The following is a 15,894-nucleotide window of genomic DNA, read 5'->3' on the forward strand; positions in this document are numbered from 1 at the left end:
TTGCTAGTTGGATCCCCGGCTCCTCCTAGCTGAGCTTCGAGGTGTCCCTGAGCGAGACACCTCACCCTGACTGCTCCTGACCAGCTGGCTGTCACCCTGAGGGGTCGACTCCGCCGTCGGTGTTTGATTGAGTGAATGAATGGCTGAATGTGGGGCAATGTTGTAAAGCGCTTTGGGTAAAGGCGCTACATAAATGCAGTCCATTTACCATTTCTCATTTGTACATTACCTCTGCATTAGACATTACACAGTGATATCCTGCTACAACACCAGCGACACAAACAACACTCAAACGCACAAATGACTCATTATGCTTTTTGTCAATTCACTGCATACCAGGGCGAAGCCGTTTCCTGATGTAGCGCAACAGTCAGATCAAGTCACTTGTATCTACGAAACACACCCGTGTTTCTGTGTGTGTGTGTGTGTGTGTGTGTGTGTGTCTGTCTGTGGGAGTGGGTGAGTGAGTGTGTGGGGGAGTGAATGAGTGAGTGAGTGTGTGTGCCCGTAATCACACTCCCATTCTCCCATTTTACGACACCCTAAGCCTTCTCAGGGACTAGGAGAGCTCTGTCTCTCTCTCTCTCTCTCTCTCTCTCTCTCTCTCTCTCTCTCTCTCTCTCTCTCTCTCTCTCTCTCTATCTCTCTCTCTCCCTCTCTCTTTAAGGAACCTTGATAAGGAACTGAGAAGAGGGCACCCCCTCCTTCAAGGGGCCGTTAGGAGAGCAACAAGGGCCGAAGGAATCAGTAAACAAAGCATGAATTAAAAGTTAGGGAGGGTAACATGGTCAAACCTTTACTCGATATATGGGATGGGATGGAGAGGTCAGGGTGGGGCTTATCTGTACTCAGAAGTGTGTGTGAGTGTGTGTGTGTGTGTGTGTGGGTGGGAGGGAGGGAGGGAGAGAAAATGATTGAGTTTGTTATTCATAGCTTGAGTGAGTGAGAGAGAGAGAGAGAGAGAGAGAGAGAGAGGGAGGTGTATGTGGAGGGGGGGTTGAGAATAGGTGAGTATGTGTGTCTGTGTGTGTGCGTGTGTGTGTGTGTTAGGGTACAAACATACACATAGAGGTTATCGAAGACATCCTTCCTTAGACAATGACATTGTGGTGAAGGAGTTGCTTTGCTCTATGGCAGTGCCTCGAGGTCAGCATGGAATCGAACCAGCGCATTCCACGCACAGATCCGATTTGTGTGTCCCTGTGTGTGGTATGCGTGCACACATTTGTATGTGTGTGTGTTAAGTGCGCACACTTTTTTGTCCTGAAATAAGAAGCAGTAGCATTCGTTTTTCTTAACTCATACTCATGTTAGGAAGGTTAAAGTGCAGATTTCAAAATAAAAGCGTGTGAGGTTTGAGCACTGAAAGACAACCACCTTGGTTTGAGCCAACACGGCTTTTATTGTGAAATGGTTCTTGGATGATCTCGGCGGTTGGGGCCTCCCACAGCACAAAAGTCAAAGGTCACAGAGCCAGCCAAAGGTAAAGAGATTCCAGCAAGCAGGAGATAATTTTGAGAGGGAGGGGCTCAGGGATAGAGAGAAATGGAGGGAGAGAGGGAGCGGTGGGGGGAGAGAGAGAGAGAGAGGGAGGGAGGGAAAGAGAGGGCCAGAAGGCCAGAGAGAGAGAGAAAGAGTGAGAGAGAGGGAGGGAGAGAAAGAGAGAGAGAGAGCAGCCAACCAACTTCAGAAAACACGCCTTGAGTGAAAGTCAGACAAAGACAGGAAGAGAGAGAGAGCGAGAGGGAGAGAGAGAGAGCGAGAGGGAGAGAGAGAGAGAGGGGGAGAGAGAGAGAGAGAGGGGAGGCGAAGGTCGTTCCGGAGATTATTTTGTGGACAGGAAGTGCATCTAGATTGCGTTTGACCTCAAACTGGTTCTTCAAAATAAACGTACAAAGATAGAAATGAAGAAAGATAGAACGGGGTCACATCAAAGCGGCGGAAGACAGATAAAAGAAACTTATAAACTATGATGGACAGATTAAAACAAGGTTAGAGAGAGAGAGAGACAGACAGACACATAGAGACAGGGAGAGAGGGGGAGAGAGAAAGGAGAGGGGGAGAGAGAGAGAGAGAGAGACAGAGAGAGAGAGAGAGAGAGATAGAGGGAGAGAGGGACACACACACAGAGAGAGAGAGAGAGTTTGTCAGTGACTCAATAAGAGAAGTGAGGATGGGGTGGGGGGGGGGAAATGAGGAAGGAGCTCAGAAGGGGAGGAGACAAGGGGAGGAGATGGGGGAGGAGACAAGGGGAGGAGACAGTGTCTTCTTACGGGAGGCCCCGGAGGGCGGCCATCTTGGCCGTCCTTGAGAAGGACCTTGTCCCCGAGACAGACCGTCCCCTTGTGCTCCAGTCTCCCCCCTCGTCTTCCCCACCATGCCACCCCCCCCCCCTCTCTCTCTCTCTCTCTCTCTCTCTCTCTCTCTCCCTTTAATCTCCCTCTCTCACGCTTTTAGTAGTCCTTCTCTTACCCTTTATCTACTATTTCTCTCACTCTTTATATACTACTTCTCACTCTTTAAGTACTACTTATTTCACTATTTAACTACTCCTTCTCCCACTCTTTATCCACTCCTCTCACTCTTTAAGTACTACTTATTTCACTATTTAACTACTCCTTTCCCCACTCTTTAATTACTCCTCTCACTCTCCTGCCTCACTCGCTCCCTCTCTAATGACTCATCTCACTATTCTCCCTCACTCTCTCCTTCTGTATTGACTACTCTCCCTCTTTTGTCGCACTCTCTCCCTCCTGAAACACTACTCTCACTCCTCTGCCTCTCTCTCTCACTCCATAACCTCTCCTTGCCCCCCACACTATAACTCGGGTCTAATCTTCCTGCGGTCGCGTTCCAAACATTTGAATCGTTTCACCGCACGTTTTTGCAGACGTTTGCTAAAAACGAACCCGCATATTCTCACACACTTGCCGGTCAACTCGGTGTCGTCAAGAACCATGTGAATTGTTGCACAATAGGCCACCACTTCCCGTGAAACCAGGCCTCCACACACACACACACGCACATACACACACAGGCATACACATACATAGCCACATACACACACACACACATAGACTTACCCATACACACATACATACACATACACACAGAAACACAGGCACACACACACACACAGAAGCACAGAATCACACACACACACACATAGACAGAAGCACACAGACACACACACAGACACACAGACAAAGACACACACAAAAACACGCACGGCTTAATGCATCTTACTACGGAATTTTCCACCCACACACTAGGTTTATATTTATGGGTACATCTACACACATACACACAAACACACACACACACTCATTCACTTTTGCCATCATGTGTTATTTTTACGTCGTCCTCCTTATCATAACGCTGCTCTTACACACACACACACACACAAACATTCCTTTGCTGAGCTTTTCTGAGTCTTTCCCTGGGGGCTTTGGATGTCCTTCCCGCATGGAAAACTACTAGCCACCACACACACATACACACACACACAAACACACACACACACAGGGTGACACAGAGCAGCCTCTGTTAGTACTGGACAGCACAACAAAGGGATCCAAAGAGAGAGAGAGAGAGAGAGAGAGAGAGACTGGGAGAGAGAGAGAGAGAGAGAGGGACTGGGAAAAAGTTAAAGAGAGAGAGAGGAAGAGAGAGAGGGAGTGTGTGTGTGTGTGTGTGTGTGTCAGGGGGCTTAGGGTACATTGGGTTGAGGTGTGTGATCAGAGGCAGAATGGGAGGAATGGTCAACAACACTCTTTGTTTGAAAGACAAAGAGAGAGAGTTACACTTGAGTCATAAATGTTGTACTTTCTGCATAACTTTCTATAGATTTGTATGGACCCTTAGTTTAATGTTGAATGTCGTTTTCGGGCCTTTGACATGGTTAATTTGGTTATTATGGCTAATGTTGCTAACATTGTTAATTTGGCTATCATGACTTATGTGGCTAATGTTGTTAACATTGCCAATTTGGCTATTATGGCTATCATGGCTAATGTTGCTACCATTGCCATTATGGCTATCATGGCTAATGTTGCTAACATCGCCAATTTGGCTATCATGGCTCATGGGGCTAATGTTGCTAACATTGCTATATTGGCTCTTATCGCTAATGATGCTAACATTGCCAATTTGTTTAATGTGGCTAATGTTGTTAACATTATTAATTAGGCTTTTATGGCTATCATGGCTAATTTTGCTAAAGTTGCTAACATAGATAACATTAAAAATGTGTTATAAAGTGGCTGAGCATAGTGTTAGTCAGTGTTTTTTCCCCAATGTCAGCCAGCTAAGCTTTTGCCCCTTTTAGCACTTCAGAGTGACATGCGGCCTTGTTACAAAAACACAGTTAATATGCCATGTTTGTTTTGTATCAAATACATGACATACATCACACACAAACAGACACACACATGTTGACAACAAACACACACACACACACACACACACACACATTCGCACATACATATAAACATAACAACAAACACAAACATATGAACACATGGATACACACACACACACACGTGGGCACACACACACACACGCACGCTCGGTACAGTCCCACTTGCCGAACATATTTCATCTGGTGACATCATCGTGGATGTCATCTGAGGATAGAGTGAAGCAGGACATACACAGACACAGACAGAGACACACACACACACACACACACACATACACACACTGTATAGCCCGGTATATCCCAGGAGGGGCATCTCTCACGCAGGCTCCTTCTGATCTGGGCTGGTGTTGCCTAGCAACAAGACGACACATGATGGACATGTCCTGTCCTGTGTGTGTGTGTGTTTGTGTGTGTCTGTGTGTGCACCTTTGCATGTGTGTGTATGTTTTTGTGTGTGCTTTGTGTGTGTGTATGTTTTTGCGCCTTCGTGTGTTCGCGTTTGTGTGTGTGTGCGCCTTTGTGTGTTTTTGCACGGGTCTGTGTCTGTGTATGTCTGTGTTTGCAGGGTTTCTATGTGTGTGTGTGGCTGTGTGTTTTTAAAACAGATAATATCTTGATGCGGTTCAGAGCAGCAGAGAGCTTCTCACGTCCTGTTTCCTGCGGGGGCGGGTCAAGATGAAACACAAACAAACAAACACAGATCTCAACCAATCGCTGTGGAGCTTTGTTCTCTTAATGGGGATGTAATCGAATCAAAACCCATATCAAACATCATGATTATAAAAGAGGCTACACTACCTGTTTCTTGACCTCTCTCTTCTTCTGCGACAGAATATCACTTGTATTCCCTTTATAGAATTACAAAGAAAGTAAAGCTACTTTCAGTTGGAATTTCCCAAAAATCGTTATACCTTTGAGGAATCCTGCTCTTATTATAAAAAGATTATGTTTAGTATTATGCATTTTATTCTACAAGTAAAATGAAAAATACCATACGCAACAATTAATTTACTGAACACCATAAATTAAGCAGAGGCTTATTCAACGAATAACAGCCCGGTGAACTATTACAGTACTAAAAATAGTTACAAGCAACCATGACGGGGTCCTACTGTATGACCGTTTCACTGTATGACTGACAGTATGAACGACAGTATGACCGTATGACCGACAGTCTGACCGACCGTATGACCGACAATATGACCGTATGACCGACAGTATGACTGTATGAAAGACAGTATGACTGGCAGTATGACCGTAGACTGCCAGGGGCAGATAAGTGTATATTTTGAGAGAAATTGAAGTCTTCCATACGTGGAGATATGGTGAGCTTGGTTGGTATGGTAATATGGCATTGTTATGTCCAGTGCTTAATTTGTAAAGTGGGAGGTCCCGAAACGCAGAGGGGGGGCGGATCCGGCAACTTAGTACGGGGTTAAAAAACGGGGTGGATCCGGCGACTTAGTACGGGGTTAAAAAAAAAATACACTGCCTACTAGGGTTGTGCCGATGGACGATGTCATCGTCCGTCGTGATGGCTGACTGACATCACAATGGAGGGCCACTGTCAGACACACACTAATCCTAGTCTCTTATATAGTTAACCTAAATACTTTGAAGGGATTGCTCTGTAAATTAAATTGAGAATATAACTGATGCATATGCATGCTATTTTAAACACGGCAGCCTTTGCCAGAGACGTGACGTGTTAGTCTTCTGCGATCTGATCGCATTTCTCGAGGCGGATTACACAGTGCCATGTCGCCAAACTATGACTGTGCGGCTGGAGAAAATGTACAGCGAAGCAGCAGCCTCCCTCCGTGAGATGCTGTCCTTAGCGGAGAAAGTTGCCATCACCACCGATGCTTGGAAAGCGTTGATTACGGAGTCGTGCGTGACCATGACTTTTTTACCGACCGGGTTGTGCAGAGTGCGTTCCTGCAGTCCCGCTCAATACCAGAGAGGCACACTGCAGGAAACATGAATTTTCGTTTCCAAATATTTATCTAAAAACTAAAATATCTGTTTTAGTGTGTGTACGTTTAAATTAAATGGTTTTATGGCTTAAACAAATTCCGTTGCAAAGAGGAGGCACGCAGGATCAATATCCTCATTAAAAAGAGTTAGTCGGCCAACACTGTCACATTTTGCCGATTGTAAATTGACATGAGATATTGTAAAAGTTCACAATCCTGCGTTGTGATATTTAATTTATCATAATTTCGATTAACTTGTGCGTGGCGCACACGCATGTGGTCTTGCACGGTAACCGTTTTTTCCTCTCTGCTTGCTCCTCAGATGCGCCGATTTTCAAAAGTGTCGGGCAGGTTTGTTGGCCCGCAGCTTTTCAGTGCGTCAACAGATCTCAGACCTTTCAAATTACGTTAGTAATTTGAAAAAATAAATTACGTTAAAATAAATAAATAAAAAAAAAATAAAAAAATAAAATAAAAAAAAATAAAAATAAATTACGTTATTTTTTATGAGAGGTACCGGATCTGCCCAAATAAGTACCGGAACACAGGGAGACCAAAATTAAGAGGTGCCGGATCTTGTTCCGGCAGGATCCGGCTCAAATTAACCACTGGTTATGCCTTAAAAACTGGTTTACTGAAAGTAAACATATCAAAACAATCACCAGCCATCTTTCTAAAGTATACTGTGTCAAAATCCACTGTATAACGGATTTTTGCAAAATTACGTGTGTACCGCTTTAAGGCAGGTTTTTTTCTAACTTTTATTTTCAGATATCGACTTGAAATTAGGCATGGGTATACTATGGAATCTACCCTTTATAGCCATTTATGACAGCCACGCAATGTTAGAGCTGTTTAAACATCGGAGATATGCATGTATTTCACTTTAAAATGTATATCTCTGCCGTCTTTTTGCCTTATGAATTTCGAACCATATAGTCTCACAGACACTTTAGGCTGTGAGACGGCAGCCTGTTGAGTATGTTGCACTTCAAAGGCTTGTTATAGCGCCACCTATAGTTAATTCTGGGCCGTCCTTTTTATCTTTAACTCATTTTACGAGTTCTACAAGCCTGCCAATTTTCTGAACTTTTGACCATGTAGTTTTTGATATGGCCGATTTTGTAAAAAAAAAAAAAAAAAGATATATATACTAAAGATTACAATAGGCTTCCTACGGATTTCGTAGGACTCCTATTAATAATATTAACGATTACAATAGGGTTCCTTCGGATTTCGTAAGACCCCTAATAATACTGACGATTACAATAGGGTTCCTATGGATTTCGTAGGACCCCTAATAACTATAATTGTTGTGGTGGCGCCCCCTGCAGTTCATTTGTAGAATATAACTAATGATCGGGTGTGTCTATAAGGACTTTAAGGATCGTTGAACCATATGCAAATAGTTCATATTAAGTTAATGCAATAGTTATAAATTAACTTGAATAACCATTGTTAAGGGTTTAGAGTGTCGTATTGGCGTTAAACGGTGGAAAGTGAAGTTAATTGCAATATTGCAGCTATTGTTATGTTTTTATATATGGTTCAGCTTTAAGTCTTTAAGTTTCATTCACACACGCACGCACGCACCACTACACTCCAAATGCAACTACACACACAAACACCTTTTTGTTTTGTGTTTTCCTTTTGTTTTACATACAACTTTGACAACGTGCCATGGCAATGTAAAATAAAGTCATCTAAAAATGGTATACAAACAAGATTGATTCTGATATTACATTGAATGAAATATATCAGAGTCGGAATCACTTTTATTACACCTTAATGTACAAATAACACAAAGTTTAAAAAGGCAGTGTAGAAAGTGCACTGTCTATTTAGCAGTGAGCAAAAGAAAACAAAAAGTTGGGAAGGACAAATACAAAAACAGCATATTCTCACAATTCACGTTTCGGTAACATGCAAATTCAAATACACAATTTGCTAACAACGTTTGTACATACAATCAATCCAGAGTACAGCAGGTTAAAAATCTCCTTACAAACTAGGAAGGGGTCGGATGGCATAAGGCCTGTTGGCTAGGGGAGAGGGAGTGTGGTACAGGTAGGGTAAATCCATCTTGGCTGTTCTCTCATTGTGCTGAAAACTGCAATAGTATTGTGCATTATTCAGGTTGGCAGGTTGTGTGCTACAAATATCCACCAGTTCAATACTTTGAACACGAGTATATATATATACACTAGCGTTCAAAAGTTTGGGGTCACCCCGACAATAACTTGTTTTCCATGAAAACTCACTTATTCAATTTACTCATTTATTCAACCAGTTATAGATTGAATCGTTATTTATAATATAAAAAAAAATCTAGTTTTTAGAAAAAAGAAAATACACCATGTTTTTCCTCAATGAAATCCTTATTCCAACAAGTATTTATAGGCCAAAAATAATACAAGACAGTTGAAGTGTAGACCTACAACTGTTTTGAACTATTAAGTATAGGCTCTAGGTCTACAGGAAACAATTCAAAAAGACAAAATCTGTATTAAACAGCCAAGCAGCCAAGGTTGGCTGTTCCGTTCTCACACTATGCAACACAACCTCCTTTTGATCGATATAAATATCACGTGATCAACAAAACCCCCTAAAAAATAAATAATAAATGATCGTTATAGATTAATCATGCCCATCCCTAGTGAAGGTACTGTCTGACGTAGTACCGGTCTGTAGCGGAAAAAAGTTGGGGACTTCTGTCTAAGCTTCTATAGACAATTCACATTTTGATACCTGAGACTCCGAGTGCATTTAAGTCCCTGAGAAGTTTGTCATCGTAAGGCTAGCTGGTGGGAAATGCTGGCATCGTACCTCAAGTTCTGACCAATTAATGCATATGAATAACGATTTAAAATTACATAAATATTTATTTTTTTGACTGACCCATAGCGTTTTTAAAGCAATTCCTACATCTAGTTTTCGAACATTAATAAAAAAAAATCTTCATTTTATTTTAACCTTTGCCCTGAATGTTAAATCCCTTTTGGCTGTTCTCTAATTGTGCTGAACACCGCAATAGTATTGTGCATTATCCAGGTTGGCAGGTTGTGTGCGTGTGCGTGTTAGCCTTAATGCACTGGACAGTAGATGATCCTTGTGGTTGTTCAGAAAGCAGTTTCCTAACCCTCCGTATTCACGTCGTATTCACGTCGCATCCAGAGTCCTTCCTGATAAACCAGAAGGAAGTGTTCAAATGTTGACAACTTCCTGTATGACACATCTGATCATTCCCACAATCCAGGTACCTAGCTTAGTCTCAAAAACCCTAACAATGTCTGTCTGTCTGTGTGCGACTGGCACTGAATCTACTAAGCTACCTAGACAAATGTATGTACTTTGCAATAAGCAATCTTAGACAATGTACTTGAATTGTAATCGGTATAACACCTGATTAGTTTCTACTGTGTTAAAGGTCCCATATTACGCCACCACGTGTGAGTGTGATCAGCCATTACAAGCCGTATGAAAATATCCCTCTTCCTGTGTTTTTGTGACATCACAAGTGGGCGTGTCCCCTGGATAGATCAGTCTACCAGCCAACATTTACTCACTCTGGGTCTAGAGTTGTCAAAGATATTCCTTCCATTTCAGCTTCGGGAGATCCTATAAGAATCGTGCGTCCTGTAAAAAACACACACACACACACACACACACACACACACTCAATCGTCGCCCTTCTTCGTGCGATACGAGAATTGATACACTGGCGCCAAATTTTGATTTATATATTTCAATGAAATAAAATTTCAATGTAAAAACATAAATTGCTCAAAACTGATTTTCCCGCTCCTCCAGGTGGCACTCTACAAGTGAATAGGGGTGCAACGGATCACAAAACTCACGGTTCGGATCGTGTCACGGTTTTTGAGTCACGGGTCGGATCATTTTCGGATCAACAACAATAAAAAAAGATAACAAGACAAATGTGACTTTAAATAATTCTTCAAATGTGTAAAAACTAAATAAAGTGAAAAATTAGGCAATAATCCTATTTCCTTTAAACATAGTCAATATTTAAAAGAATTGCAACCTAAGGCATTATTCCTTCTTTTTAACATCGATAGTAAATAATCCTGAATTAAATTCAGGATGTCTGCATTGCCTGGGGAGAGTTTAGAGTCTACACTCTCCCCAGGCAATGCAGACATCCTCATCTTTTTTTTCATCAAGTATGGTAGCGAAATACAGTTTCTGTCGTGTTTTATTTGGCATTTTGTAAATCCGTTGATTTCTGTTGGAAGACTCATTGCTCATTGCAAGGGGGGTTGGTTGTAGTCTTTTCGCTCGGTTCTAGCCCTACTGTTGATACGGAGAACCAAGCGAAAAGACTACAACCAAACATAAACATTTCCGCTTCCGGTTTCCGTTTCAATGGGATTTACGGAACGCCAAATAAAACATGACAGAAACTGTATTTCGCTACGCTACTTGATGATGTTGTAAATACCGGAATAGTCCTTTAAACATGCGATGATCACGTGAACGCACAACTTTTTTTTTTTATCAGCCGATCCGCGGATCACTTGCGTCCCGAACCGTGGGGGTTGATCCGTACGGATCACGGGTAACCCGTGAACCGTTGCACCACTACAAGTGAATGTAGGAAACTTGAACTGAAGTGAACTAACCAAAGACGAGTAACTGAAAAACTCAGTGTGGACCGCGAATAGAGACCAAAATCCAGCACCTTACCTTTTCACGGTCATTCTGTACACATCTTTAAGACATACATCATGATGTATCCTTATCGGATTGTCTAACAACGACTCAATGAAAAATTCAGTTTGGACCACAGATAAAGACAGAATTCTTGGGTAAAATCTCCTAAATGTAGACGTAAACGAGTAGAGAATTCAATCATTCAAATGAAGACCTACCTTTCTTTTCATCCTTTCGTTTCTCCCAGATTTCTAGAACAATGGATGATACAGTAAAGTTACAGTAGTTTATACATTAGTATATGTATTAGTATCAGTAGCGATACTAATTACAGTGATGTATTATAGTCCAGGTCATAATACAAATTAAGAGCTGCGATACATAAAACTGATACTCGATCTCAACTCAAAGCACACTGATCAAAGAGGTGCAAAGAATTAATTTGTGAAGAGTGAAATGATCTGTACAACCATGCAAACAACAATATGAGAGACATTTTAATTGATTTCCCTGTCATGGAAACTCAAATGCAGTAGGTGAAAGAGTTGGTACTATCTGTGTGTTGTATACGGGGAATGGGTTAACCTAGTGATTGTTGGTGCTTGACACTTGGTTCCATGAACATCCTTACTGTACCAACAGATATATATTGCTGTTTCCCTTCCTCCTGAAAAATGTACATATTATAAGTCGCTTTGGATAAAAGCGTCTGCTAAACGCCCTGAATGTTAATTTCAATGTAAGTAGTTAAATTAGCGGTAGTTAAATTTCTAACCTTTAGTCCAGATCCAGACACCTGGAAGTCAAGAACAAATCTCATCAAACGATTGCATTTGGCGCAGACAATCAACGATTCAAACTAATGGGAGATACTAAACAACTCAACGAACACGCCATGAATGAAACCGTGTGCAATACGCACCTGCCATGTGCCTGTGAACGCCGATTATTACCGCCAATAACACGGACAGTATCACCGGCAAGATCAAGGTGGGAACCAAATCTATGGAGACACACGACATCCGACAAAGAAAAACATCAATAGCATGCGAAGCACGATTCTAAAAGGCAAAATGTTAAATGGACTGAATTTATACAGCTCTGTTCCAACAAGTGGCCACTCAAAGCGCTTTACAATAGGCTACTGCCTCACATTCACCCATTCACACACACACACACACCAATCCATTCATACACGACGGCGGAGTCAACCCCTCAGGGCGACAGCCAGCTCGTCAGGAGCAGTCAGGGTGAGGTGCCTTGCTCAGGGACACCTCGACACTCAGCTTAGGAGGAGCCGGGGATCGAACTAGCGACCTCCGGTCACCTTCCGACCCGCTCTACCTCCTGAGCCGCTTGCAGCCCCCAAAGTGCAGTGCAGGTTATAAAGAAATCACGAGCAACGTCCTAAAACAGCAGCGCTTACATTAAGATGAAGGAAAAGGAAAGTGAACATACAACCGTGCTGCTCCCCAGGAGCGCAGGGGAGGGGCTTGGTGGGGGGCGGGGCCTTGGTGGTGGGCGGGGCCTTGCTTGTCTCCTTGCTCACAGGGTTATCCATGGTACAGATGAACTGGTCAGGGAGGCCAGTCAGAGACTACAAGGAGAGTGGGGGGGAAAAGAAGAGCCATAGTTGGAACGGAGCCCTAAACCCTAACCCAAGCTGGGGTTTGGCCTCCAGGAAGCAATAGTTGGAATGGAGTCCTTTTTTCATGTCACTGTCAAAGACAAATTTCCATTTTATGTAAAGTTTGATGGCCATTAAAGAAGTTCAAGTCTAAACCCTAACCCAAACTGGGGTCGGGCCTCCAGGGAGCTATAGTTGGAACGGAGCCCAACTGACTAGGGGTGGGACAAAATATTCATACGCAATATATCGTCGCCTTCTTCGTGCGATATGAGAATCGATGCACTGACGCCAAATATCAATCTAATATTTTCCTATTTCTAATTAATTATAAAAAATAAAAAATAATTTCTATGCATTATTCCTGAAGAGACAGGAAATATCGCCCCAAAAATCGGTATTTAAATGTATAAAATAAGAGCGATTTCCCCGCTCCTCCAGATGGCACTCTACAAGTGAATGAAGGAAACTTGAACTGAAGTGAACTAACCAAAGACGAGTAACTGAAAAACTCAGTTTGGACCGCGAATAGAGACCAAAATCCAGCACCTTACCTTTTCACGGTCATTCTGTACACATCGTTAAGCCATACATCGTGATGTATCCTTATCGGATTGTCTAACAACTTATAAATGATCACAGAAAAGCTGTATCGCGATATTATCGGTATCGTGGGCCAGGTTTAACTCTTCAGGAATAAAGCATACAAATGCAAAATAATACATATATTTATTTAATATTATATAGATATTCTGCGCCAGTGCATCGATTCTCCTATCGCACGAAGAAGGGCGACGATATATCGCCGTGACGATATTTAGTTCCACCCCTTACGGCGACGCACTGACACCCGGTTACCATGGTGACATTGATGGTCTTGTTGGAGGCCAAGAGGGGAGCCGAGTCGGGGCGGCTCCACCCGTAGCTGACAGGCTCTGATTGGCTGGTGTTGCCGGCGCAGGTGTATAGACAGAACCTCATGAGTTCACCCTCGGACGAACAGATCACCGTCAGCATGGGGACGGGCACGCGGTCTGGACAGAGGCACATTCTCAGTAAGTCATCGTTAGTCACAGGGCGACAGTAGGAGGTAGGATCCCCGGCTCCTCCTAGCTGGGTGTCGAGGTGTCCCTGAGCGAGACACCTCACCCTGACTGCTCCTGACCAGCTGGCTGTCACCCTGAGGGGTCGACTCCGCCATCAGCAAGGAGGAGCCGGGGACCAAACTAGCAACCTTACGTCGGGCAGCAGTTAGCCTAAGGCGTCTCGCTCATGGACACCTTGACACTTAGCTGGGAGGAGGAGGCCGGGAATCGAACTAGCAACCTTCCGGTTACCAGCCTACCCGAAACTGGTAAATTGTTCTATAGAAATAGTAATCCAATGCTATACTGCCCTGGCCCATACTTACGGATGACTTTGATAAGGAACTTAGTGGTGGTGTCATGATCGTTGAGTGATAGGGTGTATTCCCCACTCTCTGACTCAGTCACACCGATGAGGGTCAGATCTCCATTGGCGTAGTTCAGAAATGTGCTACCTACAAATATAAGTTATGATTAACGATTAACGACATGTGACAGGTCTGTTCCATCATTTGGACCGGTAAGATCTCGCAACTTACCGTTAAAGTCACGGTAGGCGTGGTAGAGGCTCTGATCCCTGATCCACTGCACAGCGAGGTCGTCATCGTGTTTCCACTCAACACTTTTGAGGTTGTTGCCTCGATTACCGGTTTGAAGGGTGACATTACTCCCAATTTCGTAATAGTGATATCCTAAAAATTACAACAAATTAACAAAATGCTAGTCATTGTAACGACTGACAAATGCAAAGGGTCTTTAAAAATATGGGTCATACCCAAAACTAAAATATTTTAAGCTGTGTTATTTTAATGCAGTTTCCTTTTCCAAATAGGCTTATTTATACAAAATCTTAACTTTACAAAATCTAAAACCAACCAAATGAAGTATTATCAGAACCTTGTAACACGCGCACGCATGAACCGGGTGTATTTGGCTAATTTAGAATCGCCCCATGCCTGCTTCAGAATATCACTGCGCCACCGGGGAAACGGTTGCTAAATAACTTGGCGGACTTGACGGACTTCCGTCAAGTTGGAAAGAAATTGGCAGATTCGGAGTTTGCGGTTCAATAGATCATCAGTGAAACATCGTTGCGACACAAATGACACCTCTAGCTAAATGTAGTAACCTAGAGAACCAGCTACAACCTTGTTTTCATCCAAACGAGCCGTCTTTAGAGAACGGTGAATTGCATTGGCTTCTATGAGCTGTCGGCTTTCAGCCGCGAGCTTAGGGACAACAACAATAAAAAAGAGGGTCTGCAAAGTGCAAAACGGAAAACGAAATTCAAATTTCAATAGCGTCGCCAATATTGAATCTAGAGCCCCAAAACTTGCTCCATAAAAGGCATAGCCTCTATATGGTCTTACTATAACGTTTCCTTTGGAAAAATATATCTCCTTATTTTTAAGGATTTTTTGTTTGCAACAATTTCAATAGCGTCGCCATTGCCATTGACATTATTAAGTAAAAATACATGGTGACTTGTTCAAGACTTGAAAAAGTTTGGGACTTTGACTTGGACTCGTCTTGCCTTTCCCTGTCTTGACTTGGGACTCGACTCGGACTTGACTGCTAAGACTTGGGACTTGCCAAACAGTGACTTTGTCCCATCTTAATTTGGAACATCAACGAACACCACTTACCACTCGGTGAGTTGCACATATCTGAAAACGAACGTTTACGGTTGTTTTAAGGACAGGTTTATGAATGCTATAATAACTCACCCGCACGCTCCACCGACTCCCCAAAGACTGAGTGAAGCAGCAGCAGAATGATGTGATTGAGGACGACGATCGGATCCCTAAGCGTAACCATGGCGATACAAGAGATCAATGAATGGATAAAAGGCTTGGTAGAAGCTGCAATCCAGTTGGATGGTACGCCGATAATATAGCGAGTTCTGTCAGGCCGACCGTTCTGTCCGGCTGGTCGACTGCACTACGTGCCATCCAATAGATAGCGGCGTGTTTCACACGTCACATCAATCACATGTAATTTAGTTCCTGGTTCCAGTGTCGTCGTTTCTTTGTTATTGTTACTGTTAGCTACATTAGCCTCTTTAGCAAACCTGCTAAAAAAACAAACAACGTAAATTTGCATTGTATTGCA

General features: G+C 42.9%; 1 protein-coding gene across 1 annotated transcript; it reads right to left on the bottom strand.

The window, feature by feature from the left end:
- Positions 1 to 8,217: 8,217 nt before the first annotated feature.
- LOC307076882 (uncharacterized protein) lies at positions 8,218 to 15,642 on the bottom strand. The gene is made up of 10 exons (XM_079738103.1): positions 15,510 to 15,642; positions 14,322 to 14,474; positions 14,109 to 14,237; positions 13,556 to 13,731; positions 12,529 to 12,667; positions 11,993 to 12,073; positions 11,846 to 11,866; positions 11,289 to 11,321; positions 9,963 to 10,032; positions 8,218 to 9,578 (listed from the first exon to the last, which is right to left on the bottom strand). Exons 1-10 carry the CDS (start codon positions 15,598 to 15,600, stop codon positions 9,545 to 9,547), a joined length of 927 nt encoding a protein of 308 aa, XP_079594229.1. The 5' UTR covers positions 15,601 to 15,642; the 3' UTR covers positions 8,218 to 9,544.
- Positions 15,643 to 15,894: the final 252 nt, after the last annotated feature.

This window comes from Pollachius pollachius, assembly GCF_949987615.1.
Source record: "Pollachius pollachius genome assembly, chromosome: 6".
NCBI classification, from domain to species: Eukaryota; Metazoa; Chordata; class Actinopteri; order Gadiformes; family Gadidae; genus Pollachius; species Pollachius pollachius.

Coding starts and splice junctions, on each gene's coding strand:
- LOC307076882 (XM_079738103.1), bottom strand. CDS start 15,600: ATGGTTACGCTTAGGGATCCGATCGTCGTCCTCAATCACATCATTCTG. Junction 14,238..14,321: donor CGCCTACCGTGACTTTAACG/GTAAGTTGCGAG, acceptor TTATATTTGTAG/GTAGCACATTTCTGAACTAC. Junction 10,033..11,288: donor ACGAAAGGATGAAAAGAAAG/GTAGGTCTTCAT, acceptor TGTTTTTTACAG/GACGCACGATTCTTATAGGA.